This window comes from Salmo salar, chromosome ssa27, assembly GCF_905237065.1.
Source record: "Salmo salar chromosome ssa27, Ssal_v3.1, whole genome shotgun sequence".
Lineage (NCBI taxonomy): Eukaryota > Metazoa > Chordata > Actinopteri > Salmoniformes > Salmonidae > Salmo > Salmo salar.
The window spans coordinates 38,789,486-38,814,371 of NC_059468.1; the positions used below are offsets into that span (position 1 = coordinate 38,789,486).

General features: G+C 41.2%; 1 protein-coding gene across 4 annotated transcripts in view; it reads left to right on the plus strand.

Moving 5' to 3' along the window:
• Positions 1–24,509, plus strand: part of LOC106589068 (low density lipoprotein receptor adapter protein 1-A-like) — a 36,408-nt gene extending 11,899 nt beyond the window's left edge. The window contains exons 2-10 of one of the 4 annotated variants that reach the window (XM_014178747.2): positions 14,401–14,543; positions 15,057–15,169; positions 15,712–15,826; positions 19,679–19,751; positions 19,879–19,974; positions 20,439–20,584; positions 20,750–20,784; positions 21,617–21,648; positions 22,901–24,509. In XM_014178747.2, coding sequence (XP_014034222.1) covers positions 14,401–14,543; positions 15,057–15,169; positions 15,712–15,826; positions 19,679–19,751; positions 19,879–19,974; positions 20,439–20,584; positions 20,750–20,784; positions 21,617–21,648; positions 22,901–22,947 — 800 coding nt within the window. In that variant the 3' untranslated portion in view covers positions 22,948–24,509. The remainder of the gene's footprint in view (positions 1–14,400; positions 14,544–15,056; positions 15,170–15,711; positions 15,827–19,678; positions 19,752–19,878; positions 19,975–20,438; positions 20,585–20,749; positions 20,785–21,616; positions 21,649–22,900) is intronic. The other 3 variants (XM_045709608.1, XM_014178745.2, XM_014178746.2) reach the window with 3 other exon arrangements.
• Positions 24,510–24,886: the final 377 nt, after the last annotated feature.

The following is a 24,886-nucleotide window of genomic DNA, read 5'->3' on the forward strand; positions in this document are numbered from 1 at the left end:
TAGAGGGGCAGGTCATGTTGATATAACTGTGATGTATAGAGGGGCAGGTCATGTTGATATAACTGGATGTATGGTAGAGGGGCAGGTCATGTTGATATAACTGGATGTATAGAGGGGCAGGTCATGTTGATATAACTGATGTATAGAGGGGCAGGTCATGTTGATATAACTGTGATGTATAGAGGGGCAGGTCATGTTGATATAACTGATGTATAGAGGGGCAGGTCATGTTGATATAACTGGATGTATGTAGAGGGGCAGGTCATGTTGATATAACTGATGTATAGAGGGGCAGGTCATGTTGATATAACTGTGATGTATAGAGGGGCAGGTCATGTTGATATAACTGATGTATAGAGGGGCAGGTCATGTTGATATAACTGTGATGTGTTAGAGGGGCAGGTCATGTTGATATAACTGATGTATAGAGGGGCAGGTCATGTTGATATAACTGTGATGTGTGTAGAGGGGCAGGTCATGTTGATATAACTGATGTATAGAGGGGCAGGTCATGTTGATATAACTGTATGTATAGAGGGGCAGGTCATGTTGATATAACTGTGATGTATAGAGGGGCAGGTCATGTTGATATAACTGATGTATAGAGGGGCAGGTCATGTTGATATAACTGTGATGTATAGAGGGGCAGGTCATGTTGATATAACTGGATGTATAGAGGGGCAGGTCATGTTGATATAACTGATGTATAGAGGGGCAGGTCATGTTGATATAACTGATGTATAGAGGGGCAGGTCATGTTGATATAACTGGATGTATAGAGGGGCAGGTCATGTTGATATAACTGGATGTATAGAGGGGCAGGTCATGTTGATATAACTGATGTATAGAGGGGCAGGTCATGTTGATATAACTGTGATGTATAGAGGGGCAGGTCATGTTGATATAACTGTGATGTATAGAGGGGCAGGTCATGTTGATATAACTGTGATGTATAGAGGGGCAGGTCATGTTGATATAACTGATGTATAGAGGGGCAGGTCATGTTGATATAACTGTGATGTATAGAGGGGCAGGTCATGTTGATATAACTGATGTATAGAGGGGCAGGTCATGTTGATATAACTGATGTATAGAGGGGCAGGTCATGTTGATATAACTGATGTATAGAGGGGCAGGTCATGTTGATATAACTGATGTATAGAGGGGCAGGTCATGTTGATATAACTGATGTATAGAGGGGCAGGTCATGTTGATATAACTGGATGTATAGAGGGGCAGGTCATGTTGATATAACTGATGTATAGAGGGGCAGGTCATGTTGATATAACTGTGATGTATAGAGGGGCAGGTCATGTTGATATAACTGGATGTATAGAGGGGCAGGTCATGTTGATATAACTGGATGTATGTAGAGGGGCAGGTCATGTTGATATAACTGATGTATAGAGGGGCAGGTCATGTTGATATAACTGATGTATAGAGGGGCAGGTCATGTTGATATAACTGTGATGTATAGAGGGGCAGGTCATGTTGATATAACTGTGATGTGTGGTAGAGGGGCAGGTCATGTTGATATAACTGTGATGTATAGAGGGGCAGGTCATGTTGATATAACTGTGATGTATAGAGGGGCAGGTCATGTTGATATAACTGATGTATAGAGGGGCAGGTCATGTTGATATAACTGATGTATAGAGGGGCAGGTCATGTTGATATAACTGTGATGTATAGAGGGGCAGGTCATGTTGATATAACTGATGTATAGAGGGGCAGGTCATGTTGATATAACTGTGATGTATAGAGGGGCAGGTCATGTTGATATAACTGTGATGTATGAGAGGGGCAGGTCATGTTGATATAACTGGATGTATAGAGGGGCAGGTCATGTTGATATAACTGATGTATAGAGGGGCAGGTCATGTTGATATAACTGATGTATAGAGGGGCAGGTCATGTTGATATAACTGATGTATAGAGGGGCAGGTCATGTTGATATAACTGTGATGTATGGTAGAGGGGCAGGTCATGTTGATATAACTGATGTATAGAGGGGCAGGTCATGTTGATATAACTGATGTATAGAGGGGCAGGTCATGTTGATATAACTGATGTATAGAGGGGCAGGTCATGTTGATATAACTGGATGTATGAGAGGGGCAGGTCATGTTGATATAACTGATGTATAGAGGGGCAGGTCATGTTGAAATAACTGTGATGTATAGAGGGGCAGGTCATGTTGATATAACTGATGTATAGAGGGGCAGGTCATGTTGATATAACTGTGATGTATAGAGGGGCAGGTCATGTTGATATAACTGATGTATAGAGGGGCAGGTCATGTTGATATAACTGTGATGTATGGTAGAGGGGCAGGTCATGTTGATATAACTGATGTATAGAGGGGCAGGTCATGTTGATATAACTGATGTATAGAGGGGCAGGTCATGTTGATATAACTGATGTATAGAGGGGCAGGTCATGTTGATATAACTGATGTATAGAGGGGCAGGTCATGTTGATATAACTGTGATGTATAGAGGGGCAGGTCATGTTGATATAACTGTGATGTATAGAGGGGCAGGTCATGTTGATATAACTGTGATGTATAGAGGGGCAGGTCATGTTGATATAACTGATGTATAGAGGGGCAGGTCATGTTGATATAACTGTGATGTATAGAGGGGCAGGTCATGTTGATATAACTGATGTATAGAGGGGCAGGTCATGTTGATATAACTGATGTATAGAGGGGCAGGTCATGTTGATATAACTGATGTATAGAGGGGCAGGTCATGTTGATATAACTGTGATGTATAGAGGGGCAGGTCATGTTGATATAACTGATGTATAGAGGGGCAGGTCATGTTGATATAACTGATGTATAGAGGGGCAGGTCATGTTGATATAACTGTGATGTATGGTAGAGGGGCAGGTCATGTTGATATAACTGTGATGTATAGAGGGGCAGGTCATGTTGATATAACTGATGTATAGAGGGGCAGGTCATGTTGATATAACTGTGATGTATGGTAGAGGGGCAGGTCATGTTGATATAACTGTGATGTATGGTAGAGGGGCAGGTCATGTTGATATAACTGTGATGTATAGAGGGGCAGGTCATGTTGATATAACTGTGATGTATAGAGGGGCAGGTCATGTTGATATAACTGTGATGTATAGAGGGGCAGGTCATGTTGATATAACTGATGTATAGAGGGGCAGGTCATGTTGATATAACTGATGTATAGAGGGGCAGGTCATGTTGATATAACTGTGATGTATAGAGGGGCAGGTCATGTTGATATAACTGATGTATAGAGGGGCAGGTCATGTTGATATAACTGTGATGTATAGAGGGGCAGGTCATGTTGATATAACTGTATGTATAGAGGGGCAGGTCATGTTGATATAACTGTGATGTATAGAGGGGCAGGTCATGTTGATATAACTGATGTATAGAGGGGCAGGTCATGTTGATATAACTGATGTATAGAGGGGCAGGTCATGTTGATATAACTGATGTATAGAGGGGCAGGTCATGTTGATATAACTGATGTATAGAGGGGCAGGTCATGTTGATATAACTGATGTATAGAGGGGCAGGTCATGTTGATATAACTGATGTATAGAGGGGCAGGTCATGTTGATATAACTGTGATGTATAGAGGGGCAGGTCATGTTGATATAACTGATGTATAGAGGGGCAGGTCATGTTGATATAACTGTGATGTATAGAGGGGCAGGTCATGTTGATATAACTGATGTATAGAGGGGCAGGTCATGTTGATATAACTGTGATGTATAGAGGGGCAGGTCATGTTGATATAACTGATGTATAGAGGGGCAGGTCATGTTGATATAACTGTATGTATAGAGGGGCAGGTCATGTTGATATAACTGATGTGTGTAGAGGGGCAGGTCATGTTGATATAACTGTGATGTATAGAGGGGCAGGTCATGTTGATATAACTGGATGTATAGAGGGGCAGGTCATGTTGATATAACTGATGTATAGAGGGGCAGGTCATGTTGATATAACTGATGTATAGAGGGGCAGGTCATGTTGATATAACTGGATGTATAGAGGGGCAGGTCATGTTGATATAACTGTGATGTATGGTAGAGGGGCAGGTCATGTTTATTTTAGAGCTACTGGCGGTGAATCTCTAGGCTTTCTGGGTGGTCTGAATCTGTTCTACAGGGCATCAGAAGTGACACATATCCTGCAGGACTGTCCATGGTCAGGCGTGTAGACTGGGGACAACTTCCTCCTTTGGATAGAAGTTGCTCTCAAGGCACTGATATCTGTTTTAACGTCTCCCAAAATCCTAAACTCAACCAGGGGAGAAAATGACAAAGTGACCTTAGTATAAACTTCTGTTTTTTATTTTTCTCTGCAACGCCCAGGGCAATGTTATACAACACACCTCGCCATCCCTCGCCTCTTGTCCCATGTCAAAACAGATGGTTTTTGGGTTAGAGAGGGTTTTTAGAAATGGGTTGAGGTAAAGACACTTTGGCAGATTTTGCCACATTCTCTGGTGTATGGACCATTGGGCAATATTACTCTATTTGAGGCCACATCACTTCAGATCAGTGATGGTATTGTTTGTCCTCTTTTCCCATAACCTCTTATTTAATATACAGTATTACAAGGTTCTGCTTATTCCAATAGTACATACCATAGAATTAGGAACTAGAATGCTAATTAGTAATTTAATAGGATTTCACTGGTTCATATAGTTCAATCATATTTGTTCAGTCACTCCTATGGTATGTACAGTGCATTTGTAAAGTATTCAGACCCCTTGACTTTTTCACCTGTCTATATAAGGTCCCACAGTTGACAGTGCATGTCAGAGCAAAAACCAAGCCATTAGGTCGAAGGAATTGTCCTTAGAGCTCCGAGACGACATGATTTTGTCGAGGCACAGATCTGGGGAAGGGTACCAAAAAATGTCTGCCGGATTGAAGGTCCTCAAGTACACAGTGATCTCCATCATTCTTAAATGGAAGAAGTTAAGAATCAACAAGACTCTTCCTAGAGCCGGCCACCCGGACAAACTGAGCAATCTGGGGAGAAGGTCCTTGGTCAGGGAGGTGACCAAGAACCCGATGGTCACTCTGACAGAGTTCCTTTGTGGAGATTGGAGAACCTTCCAGAAGGACAACTGTTTCTGCAGCACTCCACCAATCAGGCCTTTATGGTAGTGTGGCCAGACGGAAGCCACTCCTCAGTAAATGACACATGACAGTTTGCCAAAAGGCACCTGAAGGACTCAGACCATGAGAAACAAGATTCTCTGGTCTGATGAAACCAATATTTAACTCTTTGGCCTGAATGCCAACCGTCACATCTGGAGGAAATCTGGCACCATCCCTACAGTGAAGCATGGTGGTGAAAGCATCATGCTGTGGTGATGTTTTTCAGTGGCAGGGACTGGGAGACTAGTCAGGATGGAGATAAAGATTAATGGAGCAAAGTACAGAGATGCTTGATGAAAACCTGCTCCAGAGCGCTCAGGACAACGACCCTAAGCACACAGCCAAAACAATGCATGAGTGGCTTCGGGACAAGTCTCTGAATGTCCTTGAGTGGCCCAGCCAGACCCTGGACTTGAACCCGATCAAACATCTCTAGAGGGACCTGAAAATAGCTGTGCAGCAATGCTCCACATCCAATCTGACAGAGCTTGAGAGGAGCTGCAGAGAAGAATGGGAGAAACTCCCCCAAATACAGGTGTGCCAAGCTTGTAGCCTCATACCCAAGAAGACTTGTGGTTGTAAACCCTGGCAAAGGTGTTTCAACAAAGTACTGAGTAAAGGGTCTGAATACTTATTTAAAAGTGATTTCAGTTTTTTTTTCTTTATACATTTGCAAATATTTCTAAACCTGTGTTTGGTTTGTCATTATGAGGTATTGTGATGTCATTATGGGGTATTGTGATGTCATTATGGGGTATTGTGATGTCATTATGGGGTATTGTGTGTAGATTGAATAGGAAAACAAACAATTGAATCCATTTTAGAATAAGGCTGTATTGTTAAATGTCTGAATACTTTCCGAATGTGCTGTATACCTAGTTATGTGAAATCAATTTTGTTATAACCCCCATTCCTATAGTATGGGTTGACTTCATTTAAAAAAACTTTTTATTTTTTTATTAAATCATACAAAACATCCACATACAAATGACAACATACAGATAGACGCACACAAACATCCACAACATCACCCCTGCCCAGCTGCTCACACCCCCATCTCCAGCTCCTGCATCACTCTCCGCCACATGGCCTCAAACTGCACCATTTTGTTTCTCTCCTGCGCCCATGGAATTTAACATTTAGGTAATAAAGCATTTGACCTTTCCGTTGTGTTAACGATAGAGCATTGGTTGATTTCCAGTTTAAGAATACTTCTTTTTTTTATTTTTTTCAAGATGATTGACAAGAGAAAGTCCTACCCATCGGGCATCGTGCTGTACCCTCATATGCCATGTCTTGAAATAGACAGACAGATCGATTTAAAAGTACATTTACATTGTAATACTTCTGACAGCCAACGTTCTAACTCCACCCATAACTTTTGGACTTCATAGCATTCACAGAAGGTGTGGATTATTGAGTTATTGTTAGTTTAAACGTAAGACATGACTCTGCCATTGTGCTGTAGAATTTGTGAATTTTGTCCCTTGTGTAATAATACATTCTATACATTAGTTTATACTGGATTAAGTGTACATTTGAGTTAACAGTAATTTAGTTAGTTCTGCTCCAATTTTCCCTCCATCCTGTGTCAATGTCAGTTTCTTTTTGAAGTTTTGGTTCCAGTAATTCATATTTTTTTCTAAGAGATTGTCAGTTGGATATGCTCTCTGCAAGGTTTTGTATACCTTCCCTATTGTATGAACATCCTTTTCTGACTCGAATAAGATTCACTCAAGGTTGCTCTGTCTAAAAGATTTCTAATCAAAATGTCTTTATCCTCTCCAGCGTCTCACCCCGTCAGCGGGATCAAAATCCAGCGAAAAATCATATCGCCAATTAGCATTAAAAAAAAATCATAATAAAAAATAAAAAAAATTAATCTTTTTTTTTTTTTTATAGATACACCTCTCCTGAATCGACCCACGTCGTCCGATTTCAAAAAGGTTTTACAGGAAAAGCAAATCATTAGATTATGTTAGATGAGTCCATCGTAAAAAGCAGCTTCATAGCCATTTTCCGACCAACCACTTGCATCACATATAATCAAAAAACAGCTAAATGCAGCACTAACCTTTTACAAACTTCATCAGATGGCACCCCTAGGACATCATGTTATACAATGCATGCATTCTTTTGTTCAATAAAGGTCATATTTATATATAAAAACAGCATTTTACATCGGCGTCTGACGTTGACTAAATAATTTCCCCTCAAATGCGTCCCGGTAAACAATGCTACAATTCCCTAAATTACTATCCGATAACGATTTTTTAAATTTATATTGTCAATCTAACATTTATAGATGAATATCTCTTGAGAACACCTGTCATACCAGATTTTAAATGAACTTTACTGGGTAATCACACTTTGCGATAAAAGGAGATGCGATACTCAGAAAATGAGCTAATATACAGAGCTCGGCGCCATCTTGGAAACAATCGCATGTCACATCTCATCTTGTATAATATTGTCAATAATCGCCTACCTTTAGTTGTCTTCATCAGAAAGCATCCCAGGTCCACAACAGATGTATTTTCGGTCAAAAAGTCCATACTTCACGTTCCATTAGCCTGCTGTTGGTAGCGCGTCCTATGACTCTCTCCAAGCGCAGGGCTGAAGTTCCGGATAAAATGAGATTCTCCCGCCTGTAGGTTCGTTCAAACATGTCAAACGTTGTAAAACATTAATCTTCAGGGCCTGTAACACCAAGAGAGCCAATAAGATTCGAAGGGGATGATTTCATTGCCTTTAAAACCGTTTCCAAAGGTGGGGGTAGACATGGCCGCCGGCGTCATAATGGTGATGGCCCATCCCCTGTGACCAATTTCCAACGCGTCTCATTCACTGAGTTTCGACTGTATAAGGCTCAAACCACTGTGAAAAGACTGGCGACATCTAGTGGAAGCAATAGGAAGTGCTCACTGAACCATGGTTAAAGGTGTGATTTATAGGGAAAGATGAGAAGTCGAGTCCACAATTCTGAATTCCACTTCCTGTTTCAATCGGTCTCGGGGTTTTGACTGCCATTTGAGTTCTGTTATACTCACAGACACCATTCAAACAGTTTTAGAAACTTTAGGGTGTTTTCTATCCATATATAATAAGTATATGCATGCCCTAGCTTCTGAGTTTGATTAGTAGGCCGTTGAAAATGGGAACGATTTTTTTTCAAAATGCGCTGTGGCGCCCCCTATCCTAGGGTATCCTCAAGAGGTTTTAAGTAACTTTTAAATTGCAAGCGTTTTGAAAATATCTACATTGGTCAATCCAAAATTGCTTTTAATAATTTCATGGAAATAAATGTATTACCTATTACCAAGTCATTTACTGTTTCTATGCCTTTTTAGTTTTCCATGTGGACCAATTTATCAGTGAATTCTGAAAAGTTATCCAAGGATTGTTCCAGTTGTGTTTTTTTAGGAAGTGATACTGATTCTTGTAGAATACGTAAACATCTTCTTCCATATGGTTATCGTGTTCTTAACTATATATGAAGTTGTTCATGTCTTAGTTTTATCCGTAAACAATAGACACGTAAAAGGATTCTGGGGATGAGCATGTTCATCTTCAATATGAACCCATTGTTCCTCTTTAGTGCATTTTAACTAACTATATGTCGCAAGTAAAAGCCTTAGGTGGGGAGTTGATACAATTCCAAGTCCTGGAAGGTTAAACCCACCCTCAGACGTAGGAAGATTTATTCTATGAGTTTTATCTGCTCATATAAAGTCTGGTATGACCGGGTGTACTTTTTTTAAAGAATGTCTTCGGTGGGGTAATTGGTAGTACTGAGAAGAAAATACAAAAAACGTATCTTCTACATTGTAGAATAATAGTGAAGACATCAAAATTATTAAATATCATATTTTATTACTATAATATCATATTATCATATTATTTACTACTCATGTAGTAACCAAAAAAAAGTATTAAACAAATCTAAATATACACTGCTCAAAAAAATAAAGGGAACACTTAAACAACACAATGTAACTCCAAGTCAATCACACTTCTGTGAAATCAAACTGTCCACTTAGGAAGCAACACAGATTGACAATACATTTCACATGCTGTTGTGCAAATGGAATAGACAACAGGTGGAAATTATAGGCAATTAGCAAGACACCCCCAATAAAGGAGTGGTTTGGCAGGTGGTGACCACAGACCACTTCTCAGTTCTTATGCTTCCTGGCTGATGCTTTGGTCACTTTTGAATGCTGGTGGTGCTTTCACTCTAGTGGTAGCATGAGATGGAGTCTACAACCCACACAAGTGGCTCAGGTAGTGCAGCTCATCCAGGATGGCACATCAATGTGAGCTGTGGCAAGAAGGTTTGCTGTGTCTGTCAGCGTAGTGTCCAGAGCATGGAGGCGCTACCAGGAGACAGGCCAGTACATCAGGAGACGTGGAGGAGGCCGTAGGAGGGCAACAACCCAGCAGCAGGACCGCTACCTCCGCCTTTGTGCAAGGAGGAGCAGGAGAAGCACTGCCAGAGCCCTGCAAAATGACCTCCAGCAGGCACAAATGTGCATGTGTCTGCTCAAACGGTCAGAAACGGACTCCATGAGGGTGGTATGAGGGCCCGACGTCCACAGGTGGGGGTTGTGCTTACAGCCCAACACCTTGCAGGTCGTTTGGCATTTGCCAGAGAACACCAAGATTGGAAAATTCGCCACTGGCGCCCTGTGCTCTTCACAGATGAAAGCAGGTTCACACTGAGCACGTGACAGACGTGACAGAGTCTGGAGATGCCGTGGAGAACGTTCTGCTGCCTGCAACATCCTCCAGCATGACCGGTTTGGCGGTGGGTCAGTCATGGTGTGCGGTGGCATTTCTTTGGGGGGCCGCACAGCCCTCCATGTGCTCGCCAGAGGTAGCCTGACTGCCATTAGGTACCGAGATGAAATCCTCAGACCCCTTGTGAGACCATATGCTGGTGCGGTGTGCCCTGGGTTCCTCCTAATGCAAGACAATGCTAGACCTCATGTGGCTGGAGTGTGTCAGCAGTTCCTGCAAGAGGAAGGCATTGATGCTATGGACTGGCCCGCCCGTTCCCTAGACCTGAATCCAATTGAGCACATCTGGGACATCATGTCTCGCTCCATCCACCAACACCACGTTGCACCACAGACTGTCCAGGAGTTGGCGGATGCTTTAGTCCAGGTCTGGGAGGAGATCCCTCAGGAGACCATCCGCCACCTCATCAGGAGCATGCCCAGGCGTTGTAGGGAGGTCATACAGGCACATGGAGGCCACACACACTACTGAGCCTCATTTTGACTTGTTTTAAGGACATTACATCAAAGTTGGATCAGCCTGTAGTGTGGTTTTCCACTTTAATTTTGAGTGTGACTCCAAATCCAGACCTCCATGGGTTGATAAATTGGATTTCCATTGATTATTTTTGTGTGATTTTGTTATCAGCACATTCAACTATGTAAAGAAAAAAGTATTTAGTAACATTATTTCTTTCATTCAGATCTAGGATGTGTTCTTTAAGTGTTCCCTTTATTTTTTTGAGCAGTATATTTTAGATTCTTCAAAGTAGCCATCCTTTGCCTTGATGACAGCTTTGCACACTTGTATGTGTTGTCATTTGTGTAAACAAGGGCACTACTTTGTCACAAAATGTTAAAATGGAATTCTATGGGAAAGCTGTCCATTCCTGGTGCTTTAAAACTGTATTTAAATTTTTATTCTTGGGGTGATCTCTGTTTTTAGTGATTTTATTTTTTTGTCTGCTGATAATTGCTTCACTTGTTGAGTCTAAGAAGGCTGTAGGATCAGTCCAACTTTTTAAATTCAGATTTCTATTGATTTTCATAGCTTTTGAAATTGTCATTTTAATCGCGTTTTCTAATTAACAAATTTTTTATCTTTTTAAAATTTATAACTGGTTTGGAGTGTATTCATTTTGTGAGGGCTGTGAGATATTTAGCAGGTTTGTTTGCCATTAAATAGTGTGCTTTATTCGAGTTTAACCTATAGTTGCTCTCTTCAAAAGTAGAATATCATATTTCTGTTTAATTTCAGAAATATTATTTTATTTTCCTCGTAAAGATTTTTTTATGGGCTTTTTCTAAAATTGTGATTTATTTTATTTTTATTTTTTTCATTTGAATTTGTAACTCGGATAAAACTTTAGCGGAGTATGAGAATCATTCCCCTAATGTACACCTTAAAAGCATCCCGAATTATATCAGGGGTGACTTTTCTCTGTCGTCTACATTTGTAATTGTAAAGGATTAAAAAAAAAAAATTTAAATCTCCATTTATGTATTTAATAAATGTCAAGTCTGAACAGAGTGCATCTTCAATTCTCCATATTCTGTCGCTAAGTGTATTTTCTGATGGTGTGATTAAGAAGGATGCCGGAACATGATCCGATATCACTGTCATGGCGTTTTGAACCCAGTAAAAACTTTTTTATCTTTTTCTTCTTTTCTTTTGTATTTTGTAGTTAAAAATATTATTCTTTCTTGAATTTGCCTTTTTTATTGTTAAATCTGTCCATCTTATGGAATGTATGATTTTAGTTTACCTGCTAAAATAATAGTTCCTGTATGGATTTGATCTAATATAACTAACTAAAAACACCAGATTTTTCACCATGTAAGGTACAGTTAAACATTTGAAAACGGCCTTTTTGGTCCCTGTGCTGTGAATTCAATAATACTGTCTTTAGTATAGTATGTGTTTACTGCTGTATTTTCTATTTCCTGTAGGATGTAGTCAACAGAGTTCTGAGAATTCACTATTATTGTTTGTTCAGTCATTCATATCCACCTTGAAATCCCTGGATTCTGATAGGCTGTTGTGTGTTGATGGAGGGCTCTGATAGGCTGTTTTGTGTTGATAGAGGGCTCTGATGCGGTGCGGTTTCCTGTTGCTGTGGAAATGTTTGTTTACCTTTTGGTCTGCATTGGGACAGAGTGGTCGACAGCCCTGCTTATCTTCGCGTGTGTGTCACTGTGATCTGATCTATAGTTCCAACTTCCACGTGAACTTGAATCCCCTCAGGTTTTCTAAGAAGCACTGTTTTCATTGGACAGTTAGCCCAGTCAGAAATCAGCCCCTAGTCCAATGTCCCTAGATTATGTAGACCAGGGATGGGTAATTTTGATGAGGTTGGGGGCCACAGAATAACCAGAACTCGTCATGAGGGGCAGCAGTGGCTTGTGGGTAGCCACGTACATGCTGCCCTCTTCAGACACACAGGAAAGATGAGGAATGAGACGATGGCCTTCTAGAGTTAATACTACTCACTGTCCCCCTGTTTGGCTTTAGGTCTTTCTCCTTCAATAAAACATGGAAGTAGGAGGAAGTTACCTAGACACTAGGTCAGGTTTGTACCAGTTTTACAGTTAAGGTTTTAATTGGCCTGGCTACCCATCCACAATCGCTCTGGCCAATTGCCACGCCCACTAACGTTTCCTTTTTCCATGATGAATGTGTAGCTAGCGATCGATAGAGCAGTAGGCTAGAAGTCATCAGGCAAAGGTTTTATAGAGGGTAGCTGGTCCTAGATCTGTGACTATGGATCATTTACTCTCAGGCTAAAAAGAAAAAACCAAATGATGGGAACTCTGGAAAGATAAACTTCTCTTATCAGTGCATGTCAAGGTTCAAGTGTACAAGATGTTTTATTTATTGTTTATCCTACTTTCTCCCCCTCAATGTTTTGCCCTCTTTTACAAAAAACTTTTTGGGGCGGCAGGTAGCGTTGGGCCAGTAACCGAAAGGTTGCTGGATTAAATCCCCGAGCTGACAAGGTAAAAATCTGTCATTCTGCCGCTGAACAAAGCAGTTAACCCACTGTTCACCGGTAGGCCGTCATTGTAAATAAGAATTTGTTCTTAATTAACTGATTTGCCTAATTAAAGGTGAAATCATTTATATATTTTTTTTACTAAATACAGGTCAGCCATAGGTTAGTTCTGACTGAAAATATTTATACTGAACAAAAATATAATATAAACGCATGTTTGTTTGAAGAGCTGAAATAAATAAAAGATCCCAGAAATGTTCCATGTGCACAAAAAGCTTATTTCTCTCAAATCTTGTGCACAAATTTGTTTACATCCCTGTTAGTGAGCCTTTCTCCTTTGTCAAGATAATCCATCCACCTGACAGGTGTGGCATATCAAGAAGCTGATTAAACAGCATGATCATTACACAGGTGCACCTTGTCCTGGGTACAATAAAAGGTAACTTTAAAATGTGCGGTTTTGTCACCAAACACAATGCCACAGATGTCACAAGTTTTGAGGGAGCGTGCAATTGGCATGCTGACTGCAGGAATGTCCACCAGAGCTGTTGCCAGAGAATTTTATGTTAATTTCTCTACCATAAGCCACCTCCAATGTTGTTTTAGAGAATTTGGCTGTACGTCCAACGGGCCTCACAACTGCAGACAATGTGTAATCATTCCAGCCCAGGACCTCCACATCCGGCTTCTTCACCTGCGGGATCGTCTGAGACCAGCCACCCGGACAGCTGATGAAACTGAGGAGTTTTTCTATCTATAATAAAGCCCTTTTGTTGGGAAAAACTCTGATTGGCTGGACCTGGCTCCCCATCGCGAGGGCCTGGCTCCCAAGTAGGTGGGCCTATGCCCTCCCAGGTCCACCCATGGATGCACCCCTGCCCATTCGTGAAATCCATAGATTAGGGCCTAAATAATTTATTTCAATTGACTGCTTTACTTATATGAACTGTAACTCAGTAAAATTTGTTGAAGTTGTTGCATTTTTATATTTTTGTTCAGTATACTTTTGCATGCGGTAATTTTCTTCCACCCTGACCATAGATAGGGGATTTAAAACCATTTCAGATGGAGAGCAGCTTATTTACCTTTTACTCCACAAATTCATGACAGACTAACACTGACGCAACAGAAAACACTATTTTAGAAGCAGACATACAGCAACCTGTATCGATCTCCTACATAATATTGACCCTGTTCTCAAACATGATTTGAAAATAATCTCTGAACATTGACCCACCTAGCTGCTTGGGGACTGGACAGATACATGTGAGAGGTCATGACCTTCTACTTCTAATCTTGACCCCATAGAGTTTTATCTCTGTTTGACCCCTTATTCCTTACGCTCTTATAACCTCTGAACTCCCTCCCTACCTCTCTTTTTCTCCCTCCCTACCTCTCTCTCTTTCTCCCTCCCTACCTCTCTCGCTCCCTCTCCCTTCCTGCATCCTTCTCTCTCTCTCCAGAACTTCCTGAGAACTGGACAGACATGACAGAGACTGTTGTAGATGGCATGACCTTTAACCTCCGTCACCTAGGCATGACCCTGGTGGATCAGCCCAAAGGAGAGGACCTATCAGCAGCTGCCGTCAAGAGGATTGTTGCCACGGTGAGCAGGAAATAGTCATACAGGAAATAGGAGAGACTGGAAGTTCAAAGGACAGGAAGTTCCTAAGCACTTAGTTTAGATTGCGATCACATTTTTGGAGTGGCTCTTCATTGCTTCTGCCCTCAAGAACAGCATTTTTATTTCTTTTTTGAAATACTTCAAGATGACTGAATAACGTGGCCTGCTCTTTAGAAAACAATTGTCAATTATCTCACCCTTATTGGTATTATTATTGTTGTCATATTTTATCTTAGATCCATTAGTAAGCATTGCTCTGATGATGATGATGATATTTTGTAATATTATTTGAAAATTGTCTTAAATGATCTTCATTTTTTTAAAATTATAATAATAATAATAATAATAATATCTCTTATTGATCCAGATCAAAGCCATTAGGAATAATGTATTTATAATGAATCTATGTTATCTGTCCCCTCCAGGCCAAAGCCATTAGGAATAATTGATTTGTAATGAATCTATGTTCTCTGTCATCAACTCTATCCCCTCCAGGCCAAAGCGGGAGGCCAGAAGCCTCAGAAGATGTCTCTAAAGGTTTCTCCTCAGGGTTTAATGCTGTACGACAGTCTAACCAACCAGCTACTAGACAACATCTCCATATACAGGTAGGGCTGTGGCTGTGCTGTGCATCCTACCACAAATTGTATTTGTGTTGTGTGACCTCTACCTTGACAAAAATATAAACAGATTGACTCCATGTATAGAAACACAGCTGACCTACTTCTTGTTTTTCTTTGGAGGGAAACCCAAGGTGAGAAGGGGAGGTGGGAATGGGAGGTGAGTAGGGGAGGTGCGGAGAAGGGAAGGAGAGAAAGGTGGGAAGGAGAGGAGTGTGGGAAGGAGAGGGGAGAGGAGTGTGGGAAGGAGAAGGGAAGGAGAGGGGAGAGGAAGGTGGGAAGGAGAGGAGTGTGGGAAGGAAGAATGTTTTTGAAAATACAGCTCCCTACAGGAGACCTGATCTGTACAGAGCTGGGTGGCCATATATATATATATTACTCTCTCTGCCGGAACGTTTGTTCCCACACGTTGACCAAGCGTTTATGGCATCCTGGTTTGTCACAGAGGATACTTGCCATTTGAACCATAACTGTAACCTCTGACTTTTATAATGCTCTCTGACCTTTCACCTTTGCTCTGTGTCCTGCAGGATATCCTACTGCACGGCGGACAAGCTGCACGACAAGGTGTTTGCCTACATCTCCCAGAACACCCTGAACGGAACACTGGAGTGCCACGCCTACCTCTGCCCCAAGAGGAAAGTGGTGAGTCTGAACTGGCACAAAACAACCCCTGTAATCTGAAAGGACTGGATGGGATCTGCTTCGTCTAGAGGACGTCTATCTGGAGTTTTTAACTATTCAGATGTCTTTCAGAAGGGTGAAGGTTAGGCACAGAAATGCATCCAACTACAGGTGTGCAGGGTTTTGTTCCAGTCCTGCTCTAGCACAGCTGACTGTACTAATCAGCTGCTCAGCAGGACTTTGAGCACCTGAATCGGGTGTATTGGAGCAGGGCTGGAACAAAAGCCTGCCTTAGAACATGTTACGCTTTTGCTTCCAAGATAACCGTTCCCCCAGTCCGTACATCTGGCTGTTGCCTCCTCTCGTTCTGTCTCCCCCAGTCCGTACATCTGGCTGTTGCCTCCTCTCGTTCTGTCTCCCCCAGTCCGTACATCTGGCTGTTGCCTCCTCTCGTTCTGTCTCCCCCAGTCCGTACATCTGGCTGTTGCCTCCTCTCGTTCTGTCTCCCCCAGTCCGTACATCTGGCTGTTGCCTCCTCTCGTTCTGTCTCCCCCAGGACAAACATTAGGTTTCACTCCTCGTCCCCCTTCAACTTCCTGTGTTGCTGTCAATCTAGAGGACTCCTCATCTTCCCTCCCAACTCACCCTGCCATCTCTCATATAACTCAATACTCTCTTCCCCCCCCCTCTCTGCAGGAGAGAGATTGGATACTAATAACCTTTGACATTCTGCCAACACTGTAGCTCTCCCAACTGTGTGAGTGTATGGTGTACACAATGGTGTATTTATATGCTTTGCTACTGACTGAGAGAAAATATTTTGTTACAGGCACTCAAGGTTGACAAGGTCATTGAAAGTAAACAATGGCGGTGATGTTTTACATCTCTATGTCAATGTGTGGTTTGATAAAGTAGGTTTTTAAAAAAACGTTCTCTCTTTGGCCCCAAGGTTAGCTTTAATGTTAAAGGAATAATCGACTCAAACTACCTGTAGGTGTTTTCTTCATTAGTTCACTGTCGATATAGTCTCAAAATGTTTCACATCTCTGTCTGAGCATTGAGGGATGGTTTTGGGGTTGTTCAGAAGTATATGTAACAGTAAGTATAGCTTCCGTCCCTCTCCTCGCCTTGAACCAGGGACCCTCTGCACACGTCAACAACTGACACCCCACGAAGCATCATTACCCATTGCGCCACAAAAGCCGCGGCCCTTGCAGAGCAAGGGGAACAACTACTTCAGGTCTCAGAGCGAGTGACGTCACCAATTGAAAAAGCTATTAGCGCGCACCACCGCTAACTAACTAGCCATTTCACATCGGTTACATTATAGTTTCATTGCTCTACTTTGTTTGAATATTATGGCCATGTTGATTTTTGTATTTGAGTTGTTTATATAATGTGCTCTGTGTTCCCTCTGTGGTATTAAACTTTTTCCGAAGGGACCTCATTTTTTTTTCCTGTAGAATTTCTAGGGACCCCATTTATTTAGCACTATTTTGTTTTGGATTTACCCCAAACATAACACTTTGTATTCAAGATTAAAGTTAATTGCTTTGCCACATTTTGTGCAGTATTACTTTAATGCCTTGTTTGCAAACAGAATGTATGTTTGTATTCTCTACAGGCTTTCTTCTTTTCACTCTGTCAAATAGGTTAGTATTGTGGAGTAACTACAATGTTGTTGTTCTGTCCTCAGTTTTCTCCTATCACAGCCATTTAAACTCTGTAACTGTTTTGGCCTCTTGGTGAAATTCCTGAGCGGTTTCCTTCCTCTCTGGCAACTGAGTTAGGAAGGAGGCCTGTATCTTTTGTAGTGACTGGATGTATTGATACATCAACCAACATGTAATTAATAACTTCACTATGCTCAAAGGGATATTCAATGTCAGCTTTTTTTTATTGTTACCCATCTACCAATAGGTAGTCTTCTTTGCGAGGCATTGAAAAACCTCCTTGGTCTTTGGTTGAATCTGTTTTCAATTCACTGCTCGACTGAGGAACCTTACAATTATCTGTATGTTGGGTGAGATAGTCATTCAAAAAAATTATGTTAAACACTATTATTGCACAGAGTCCATGCAACTTATTATGTGACTTGTTATGCACATTTTTACTCCTGAACGTTATTTAGTCTTGCCATAACAAAGGGGTTGAATACTTATTGACTCAAGACAGTTCAACTTTTCATTTTTAATTAATTTGTAAAAAAAATGTAGGAAAACATAATTCAACTTTGACATTATAGGGGTATTGTGTGTAGGCTGTAACACAACAAGATGTAGAAAAAGTAAAAGGTTGTGAATACTTTCTGAATGCACCTTGTTATCGTTACTCATTGTATTTATTATTACGCATTTTACTCTTTTTCTATTTTCTTTCTCTCTACATTGTTGGGCCCATCAGTGAGCATTTCACTGTTAATCCTCTCTCTCTCTCTCGGTCTCTCTATCTGTCTCTCTCTCTCTCTCTCGGTCTCTCTATCTGTCTCTCTCTCTCTCTCTCGGTCTCTCTATCTGTCTCTCTCTCTCTCTCTCTCTCGGTCTCTCTATCTGTCTCTCTCTCTCTCTCTCGGTCTCTCTATCTGTCTCTCGGTCTCTCTATCTGTCTCTCTCTCTCTCTCTCTCTCGGTCTCTCTATCTGTCTCTCTCTCTCTCTCTCGGTCTCTCTATCTGTCTCTCTCGGTCTCTCTCTCTCTCTCTCGGTCTCTCTATCTGTCTCTCTCGGTCTCTCTATCTGTCTCTCTCTCTCTCTCTCGGTCTCTCTATCTGTCTCTCTCTCTCTCTCTCTCGGTCTCTCTATCTGTCTCTCTCTCTCCCTCTCTCCTGCTGTTTACGAAGCATGTGATTTAATAACATTTGATTTGATCTAATTACCCATGTAATGAGTTTTAGATTTTCACATCAACAAATAACCATTTTCCAAAAGGTATTTTTTTTTATTTGGCGACCCCACGACAATTCCTCCGTGAACCCACTAGGGGTCGTGACCACGATAATGAATACCACTGCTCTACAGTCTACTCACTTGTAAAGGGATTCATACTAAAAATCGAAACGCAACAATTTCAAGGATTTTACTGAGTTATAGTTTATATGAGGAATTCAGTCAATTTACATAAATAAATTAGGCCCCTATCTATGGATTTCACATGACTGAGAAAACAGAAATGCATCTGTTGGTTACAGATACCTTAAAGGGTCGAGCCTTGGGCTACTCCCTTGGTGACAGGCAGTGGCTGAGACAGCAGATTTTCTAACTTTATACACTGCACTCTTTGAGAGAGGTAGTTAGCAAACCAGGCCAAAGACCCCTCAGAGACATCAATACTCAACCTGTTTAATCAGCTTGCAAACCTGTTTAATCAGCTTCTTGATATGCCACACCTGTCAGGTGGATGGATTATCTTGGCAAAAGAGAAATGCTCACTAACAGGGATGTAAACACATTTGTGCACAAAATTTGAGAGAAATAAGCTTTTTGTGCGTATGGAACATTTCTGGGATCTTTTATTTCAGCTCATGAAACATGGGACCAACACTTTACATGTTGCATTTTATATTTTTTGGTTCAGTGTATTTTAATTGCTAATGGGAATAACACCTCATGATGTGGCAAGATACAATTATCTTTTTGAAAGTTGGGACTCTATGGACAGTGGACTAATGAAGAAGAAACAAAATGTGCATTATTCCTTTTAATACATGTATATGGTTTTGTTTGTAGCGTTATAACAGCCTATGTATGGTCCCCCTGCCCTAAGACCTAGGCAGGGACTAGGCCGTTGGCTTTCAGTGTCCTTTTGATTGTTAATGTTGTATCATTGGGTCTTTATAGCATCATAACAGCTTTGTGAATGTTATTTTTCTCTCCTAGGCCCAGGCAGTGACGCTGACTGTAGCACAGGCCTTTAGAGTGGCCTTTGAGTTGTGGCAGGTTGCTAAAGAAGGTAGGTGCTATTCAAACCCAATTACACACAACCCTGGAGAGGGACACGTGCACACACACAAGGTCACATTTTTTGTATTTCTGGGCGTGTGTAGATGGTATTATTTTTTTTTAAATCTGTCTTGTAGAGGAAGAGAAGAGAGTGAAGTCCAGCTCAGCTGGAGAAGCAACCAGCAGCTCCCATTCAGAAAGATCTAACAACCTGCCTAGTCTCAAAGGAGGAAGTAAGGTGATATGCACACACACACGCGGGGACACACACAGCGAGAGACGCAGGCTGCATTTACACAGATCTTTCCTCCCCATTTTGGTATTTTGACCGATCGGATCAGCTCTGAAAAAGATCTGATATGAAAACGTTTGATGTAATTGGTCAAAAGACCAACTAGTGGAAGAAATATCTGAATTGGACTGCCAGCCACAGAGACAAACTGTCTTTATCTGATGCAGACACAAAATACCTTGTTTATAGTATAATGTTATCAGAATAAATGTCTTTCTGATATCATCTCCCTTCCTCCCCTGACTAATAATAATGTAACTTACTCTGTTCCCCTGTCTTCTCTTTTGATTATGTGTTTGTTCCCTTGTGCTTTCATACTGTGGCCTTGATTGGATCCATGGCATTTAGGCCTTGGCATCAAACTGGAAATACTCACACATTACTGTCTGATTGGCTGATTCATAGTCTCCATAGATGTTGCCACTGGTAACCTACTGGACCTGGAGGAACTGACTCATGTTGCCGTGGTTCTGGAAACCAATGGCGACGAGGAGTTCAAGGTGGACAACCACACTGCTCCTGAGAACAATGATAACAACAACACTGTCTGGGTACGTCTGAAATTACCCATCAACCGTTTCTGTCTACACTTAGAATGAAATGGGAGGAAATATTTTGGCTACAAAAACTAATCTTTCTTCTTTCCTCTTTTGCTCTCTCTCCTCTCCTCTCCTCTCCTCTCCTCTCCTCTCCTCTCCTTTCTCTCTTTCTTGCAGGAAATTGAGGAAGACTTGGATGAGGCTTTTTCTAGGTAAGTCACTCGTCCTAAATGTATCTGTTGTCGATAAGCCCCCACTAGTCTGGATCTTCTTCTTGTTGCTGCTTGACCACAGAAATCAGCTCATTGATTTTGCTCAGATCAGATTTCCCTGAACTTGATTGCAGCTTTTGGAGAATGTGGCTCTATAGCTCCATCTAAGGAGTGAGATGCGGACTTACAGGTTAGAATAGAGAAATGGTCAGAGGGTTAGAGAGAGCAGGGTTCGGAATGCCTCATCAATTCTAATTCTTGAATTTGAATTGAGTAGTAAACAGGATACATCATTGAAATCACAATTTGAATTAAAGGAAATGTAAATGAATTCAATTAAATTCAAATGCCTCTTCTATTCTATGTTGGTTGTAGTCTATACAAATTATACATGAAACATATTTATTAGTTATTTCATTAATCATTTACATGTTGTTCAATAAAGAAGCCAAACAAAATGAAATGGTTGGTGGAAACTATTCTAAGCACTAATGTTAAAATAATATATGAACATTGTTTCCAGAGAAAAGTTATATATTTTTGGTATCTGGAAGTGTGACCTGTCAGATTCAATGAAACTCATGTTCTATGACTGAGTGAAAGTTCTTTAAATTGCACTGAATTCAATTCTACTTCCTGTCACTCAAACTCAAATTCTGGCCAATTTTGAATTTCAACTAATGAGTTGAATGGAAATCAATTCCAAAATTCTGAATTGAGTCCAACCTTGAGAGTAAAAAAAGCCAGACAGAAAATGGAGTGAAAGAAGAGAGAGAGCAGAGTGCAGCTCCACCACCCCTCCTTAATCCTGCCCTGTTTGTTGTCTCTCCAGCCCCAGGCTGGATAACTATGAGTCATCTCCAGGTAACAGTGCTCCTAGCCTAACCTAACCAACACAATCATAATCCAGTCCACTGACCCAACCATAAACACTCCTTGTACTACAGTAACAACCTTTGTGTATGTTATGACCCCTCAAATTCATGTTTTGTGACTGTTGATGTTTAGTAACTTCCTGTGTCTCAACTCCTATCAGACCCAATATCTCATGTGTATACAATTGCACTGACAGTTCAAGCACATTTGCTCCATGTATATACATGTATAGGACCCCACTGTTGTACATACTGCATCAGTTCACTTCTGATTGGGATCATTCAAGTTCTGCTGGTCCACTATGGTGGAGCAAGTCAGGGTTAGAGGGGTTTAGAATCCCTCAGTTTATTACATACACACATACATACACTCACACACACATACAGACATACACACATGCACACATGCATACATACATACATACAGCTCATTCTAACCCGGAATAGATCAGTGTTGTGATTAATTCACACAGCCCTGTAGTTTTATACATACTGTCATTCCAGGGTTCAAACTACTGGACATAAACCTTTAGTTCAGAGGAGACTAACAGACTACTGTGTGTCCTCTCTCTTTCAGTAGGGTTCAAACTACTGGACATAAACCTTTAGTTCAGAGGAGACTAACAGACTACTGTGTGTCCTCTCTCTTTCAGTAGGGTTCAAACTACTGGACATAAACCTTTAGTTCAGAGGAGACTAACAGACTACTGTGTGTCCTCTCTCTTTCAGTGGGGAGGTTGTAGCTTTGTGTTTATTCTTTCTGAAATCCCCCCCCAAAAAACATTTACATTGTTGCGTTGACTGATACACAAAAAACAAAGACTGACATGACGGCAGACTGACTACACATCGTCCTATCCTTTCTACCTAAATACCTGCTAAATAATGTTTTATTGTTGTAAATAACACTGAATAACCAACAAGATAACAACAAAAATCATAGCAAAACGCTAATAACATAAGCTAATGATGTGAAATCAATTGATGTCAAAGTCATGGGGTGTTGCATCATCTGCAATCCATCCCTAAATGTGTGTTTTTCTTCACACATTGCCTTTTAATGTTGTAGTTCTCAAAGAAATGTTATCTCCCTCTCTCTAACCCCACCTCAGATTCTTTCAATTTCTATCTCCACACCCCCTCTTCTCTTCTCTCTTCTTCTTCTTCTCTCTCTCTTCCCCCCTCCCCATCCCTTGCTCCAATCGATAACACTTCTCCCTTCCCATCTCTCCCCCCTCCAGACTGGCGGTATCCCGTACTAACCCCCAGGTCTTGGACATTGGGGTGACCCCCCAGGATTGGCTGATAGAACCTGACTGGGCCAATGGGAACACACCCAACAAGAACAGGACCAATAAGAACACATCAAACAAGAATACCACCAATGGGGATGACTTCTTTGGCTTCTGATCGACCACCAGAGGGCGACCAAGAGGCACAGCCTTTTGAGTCTTTGGCCCAATACCAAATCAACCGCTAGGCCCTATGCTGGAACTATACTATATTGTGTGCACCTGTCAAATCCTCTCAGGTCTCTACAAGTGCACAGGACACATGATCTAGGGGTCGATTTGGGATTGGGCCATAGAAGAGTATTCCCTAGTTGACTCCCTCCCCCTTATAGATCTGAAATGACTGCATAGGTTGAGCGCTTTGGTTGAGATTCTATCATATACATGGGGTCGCCAGGAAGAGTCTATGGGTAGACGCTAGGGATTATGGGTAGACGCTATGGATTTGACTTGGTACCTTATCTTTTTATAAACTGGGTGCTTCAAGCCCTGAATGCTGATTGGCTGACAGCCGTGGTATATCAGACTGTATACCACGGGTATGACAAAACATTTATTTTGACTGCTCTAATTACATTGGTAACCAATTTATAATATCAATAAGGCAACTCGGGAGGTTTGTGATATATGGCCAATATACCACGGCTAAGGGCTGTGTCCAGGCACTGCGTCGTATACATAAGAGCAGCCCTTAGCCGTGGTATATTGGCCATATAGCACACCCCCTCTGGCCTTATTGCTAAAATATACCACTCAGTGTGTCATCCTACATTGTTTTGTTTACTTTGTTCTTGAATTTACTGCAGTAGTAGATAGTAGTACTATTTGGACCGTAATCAGTATTATAATTTTGCGTTGGTTATAATTTTTTAAGCCAGGGGAGGTGTGGTATATACCACGGCTAAGGGTTGTTCTTAGGCACGATGTGACGCAGAGTGCCTGGACACAGCCCTTAGCCATTGTATATTGGCCAATATACCACAAAACTCCCAAGGTTCCTTATTGTTGTTATAAACTGGTTACCAATGTAATTAGAACAGTAAAAATACATGTTTTGTCATACCGGTGGTATACAGTCTGATATACCACGGCTGTCAGCCAATCAGCATTCAGGGCTCGAGACACCCAGTTTTGAGATATGGAGTTAAACTAGTCTTCATCTGTCACAGTAAATATTTATTATATATAGTATTGAACATAAACACACTCGGTACCATAAAGACAAGACAAGACAATACATTTAGGTACGTATTCTTTACATACTAAAGTCTGGTTCGGTTACCATGAAACAGGAGAAAGCACTTTGAAAAAGAGGTACTTCCTGAATTTCTTTCCAACTTGTTTGAAACTATTTCTTCTGTTTTGTGCCTGCCTACTTAACGTGACCCAGGAAAGTGATGTACCGTAGTAAATTCCTTTCCGACCAGTTTCACCCTGTTCTGTAGGCTATCTCTACCCTTATGTCCAATGGACCAAACCGTGTAATACTGTGTACCAGCAGAACTTTGAATAACATTTTTTTTGTTATGTATATGAAATTAAACAGTTGTTTGGTCTACTTCTAGGAAAGGATGTTTCCTGTTGCATGACACACACTGACAGAGAGTGTTAATGACAGTGTTGTAAATTCCCCAAAGTCACCAAGTTTTTCAGAAATCCTCGTTGGAGTATTCTGGAATATCCTGCTTATTCTGGGAATCTTCCCATCGGGATTTCTGGAAGGAAGTAAAATTTGAGTAGTTACCGGAACATTGTAACCCTAGTTGCTGCTAATGCCATATCATTACACATATATAAAGGACTGAAAATGCAGACAATCTTCTTTTTTTTTTACCAGCAGGTGGCAGCACTGTACCACATCATTCCACCACTGGTTACATCTCAATAGTCCTTAGTGGCTTCCTCCTCTCCTCCCTCCTCTCCAGCGCTGAACTG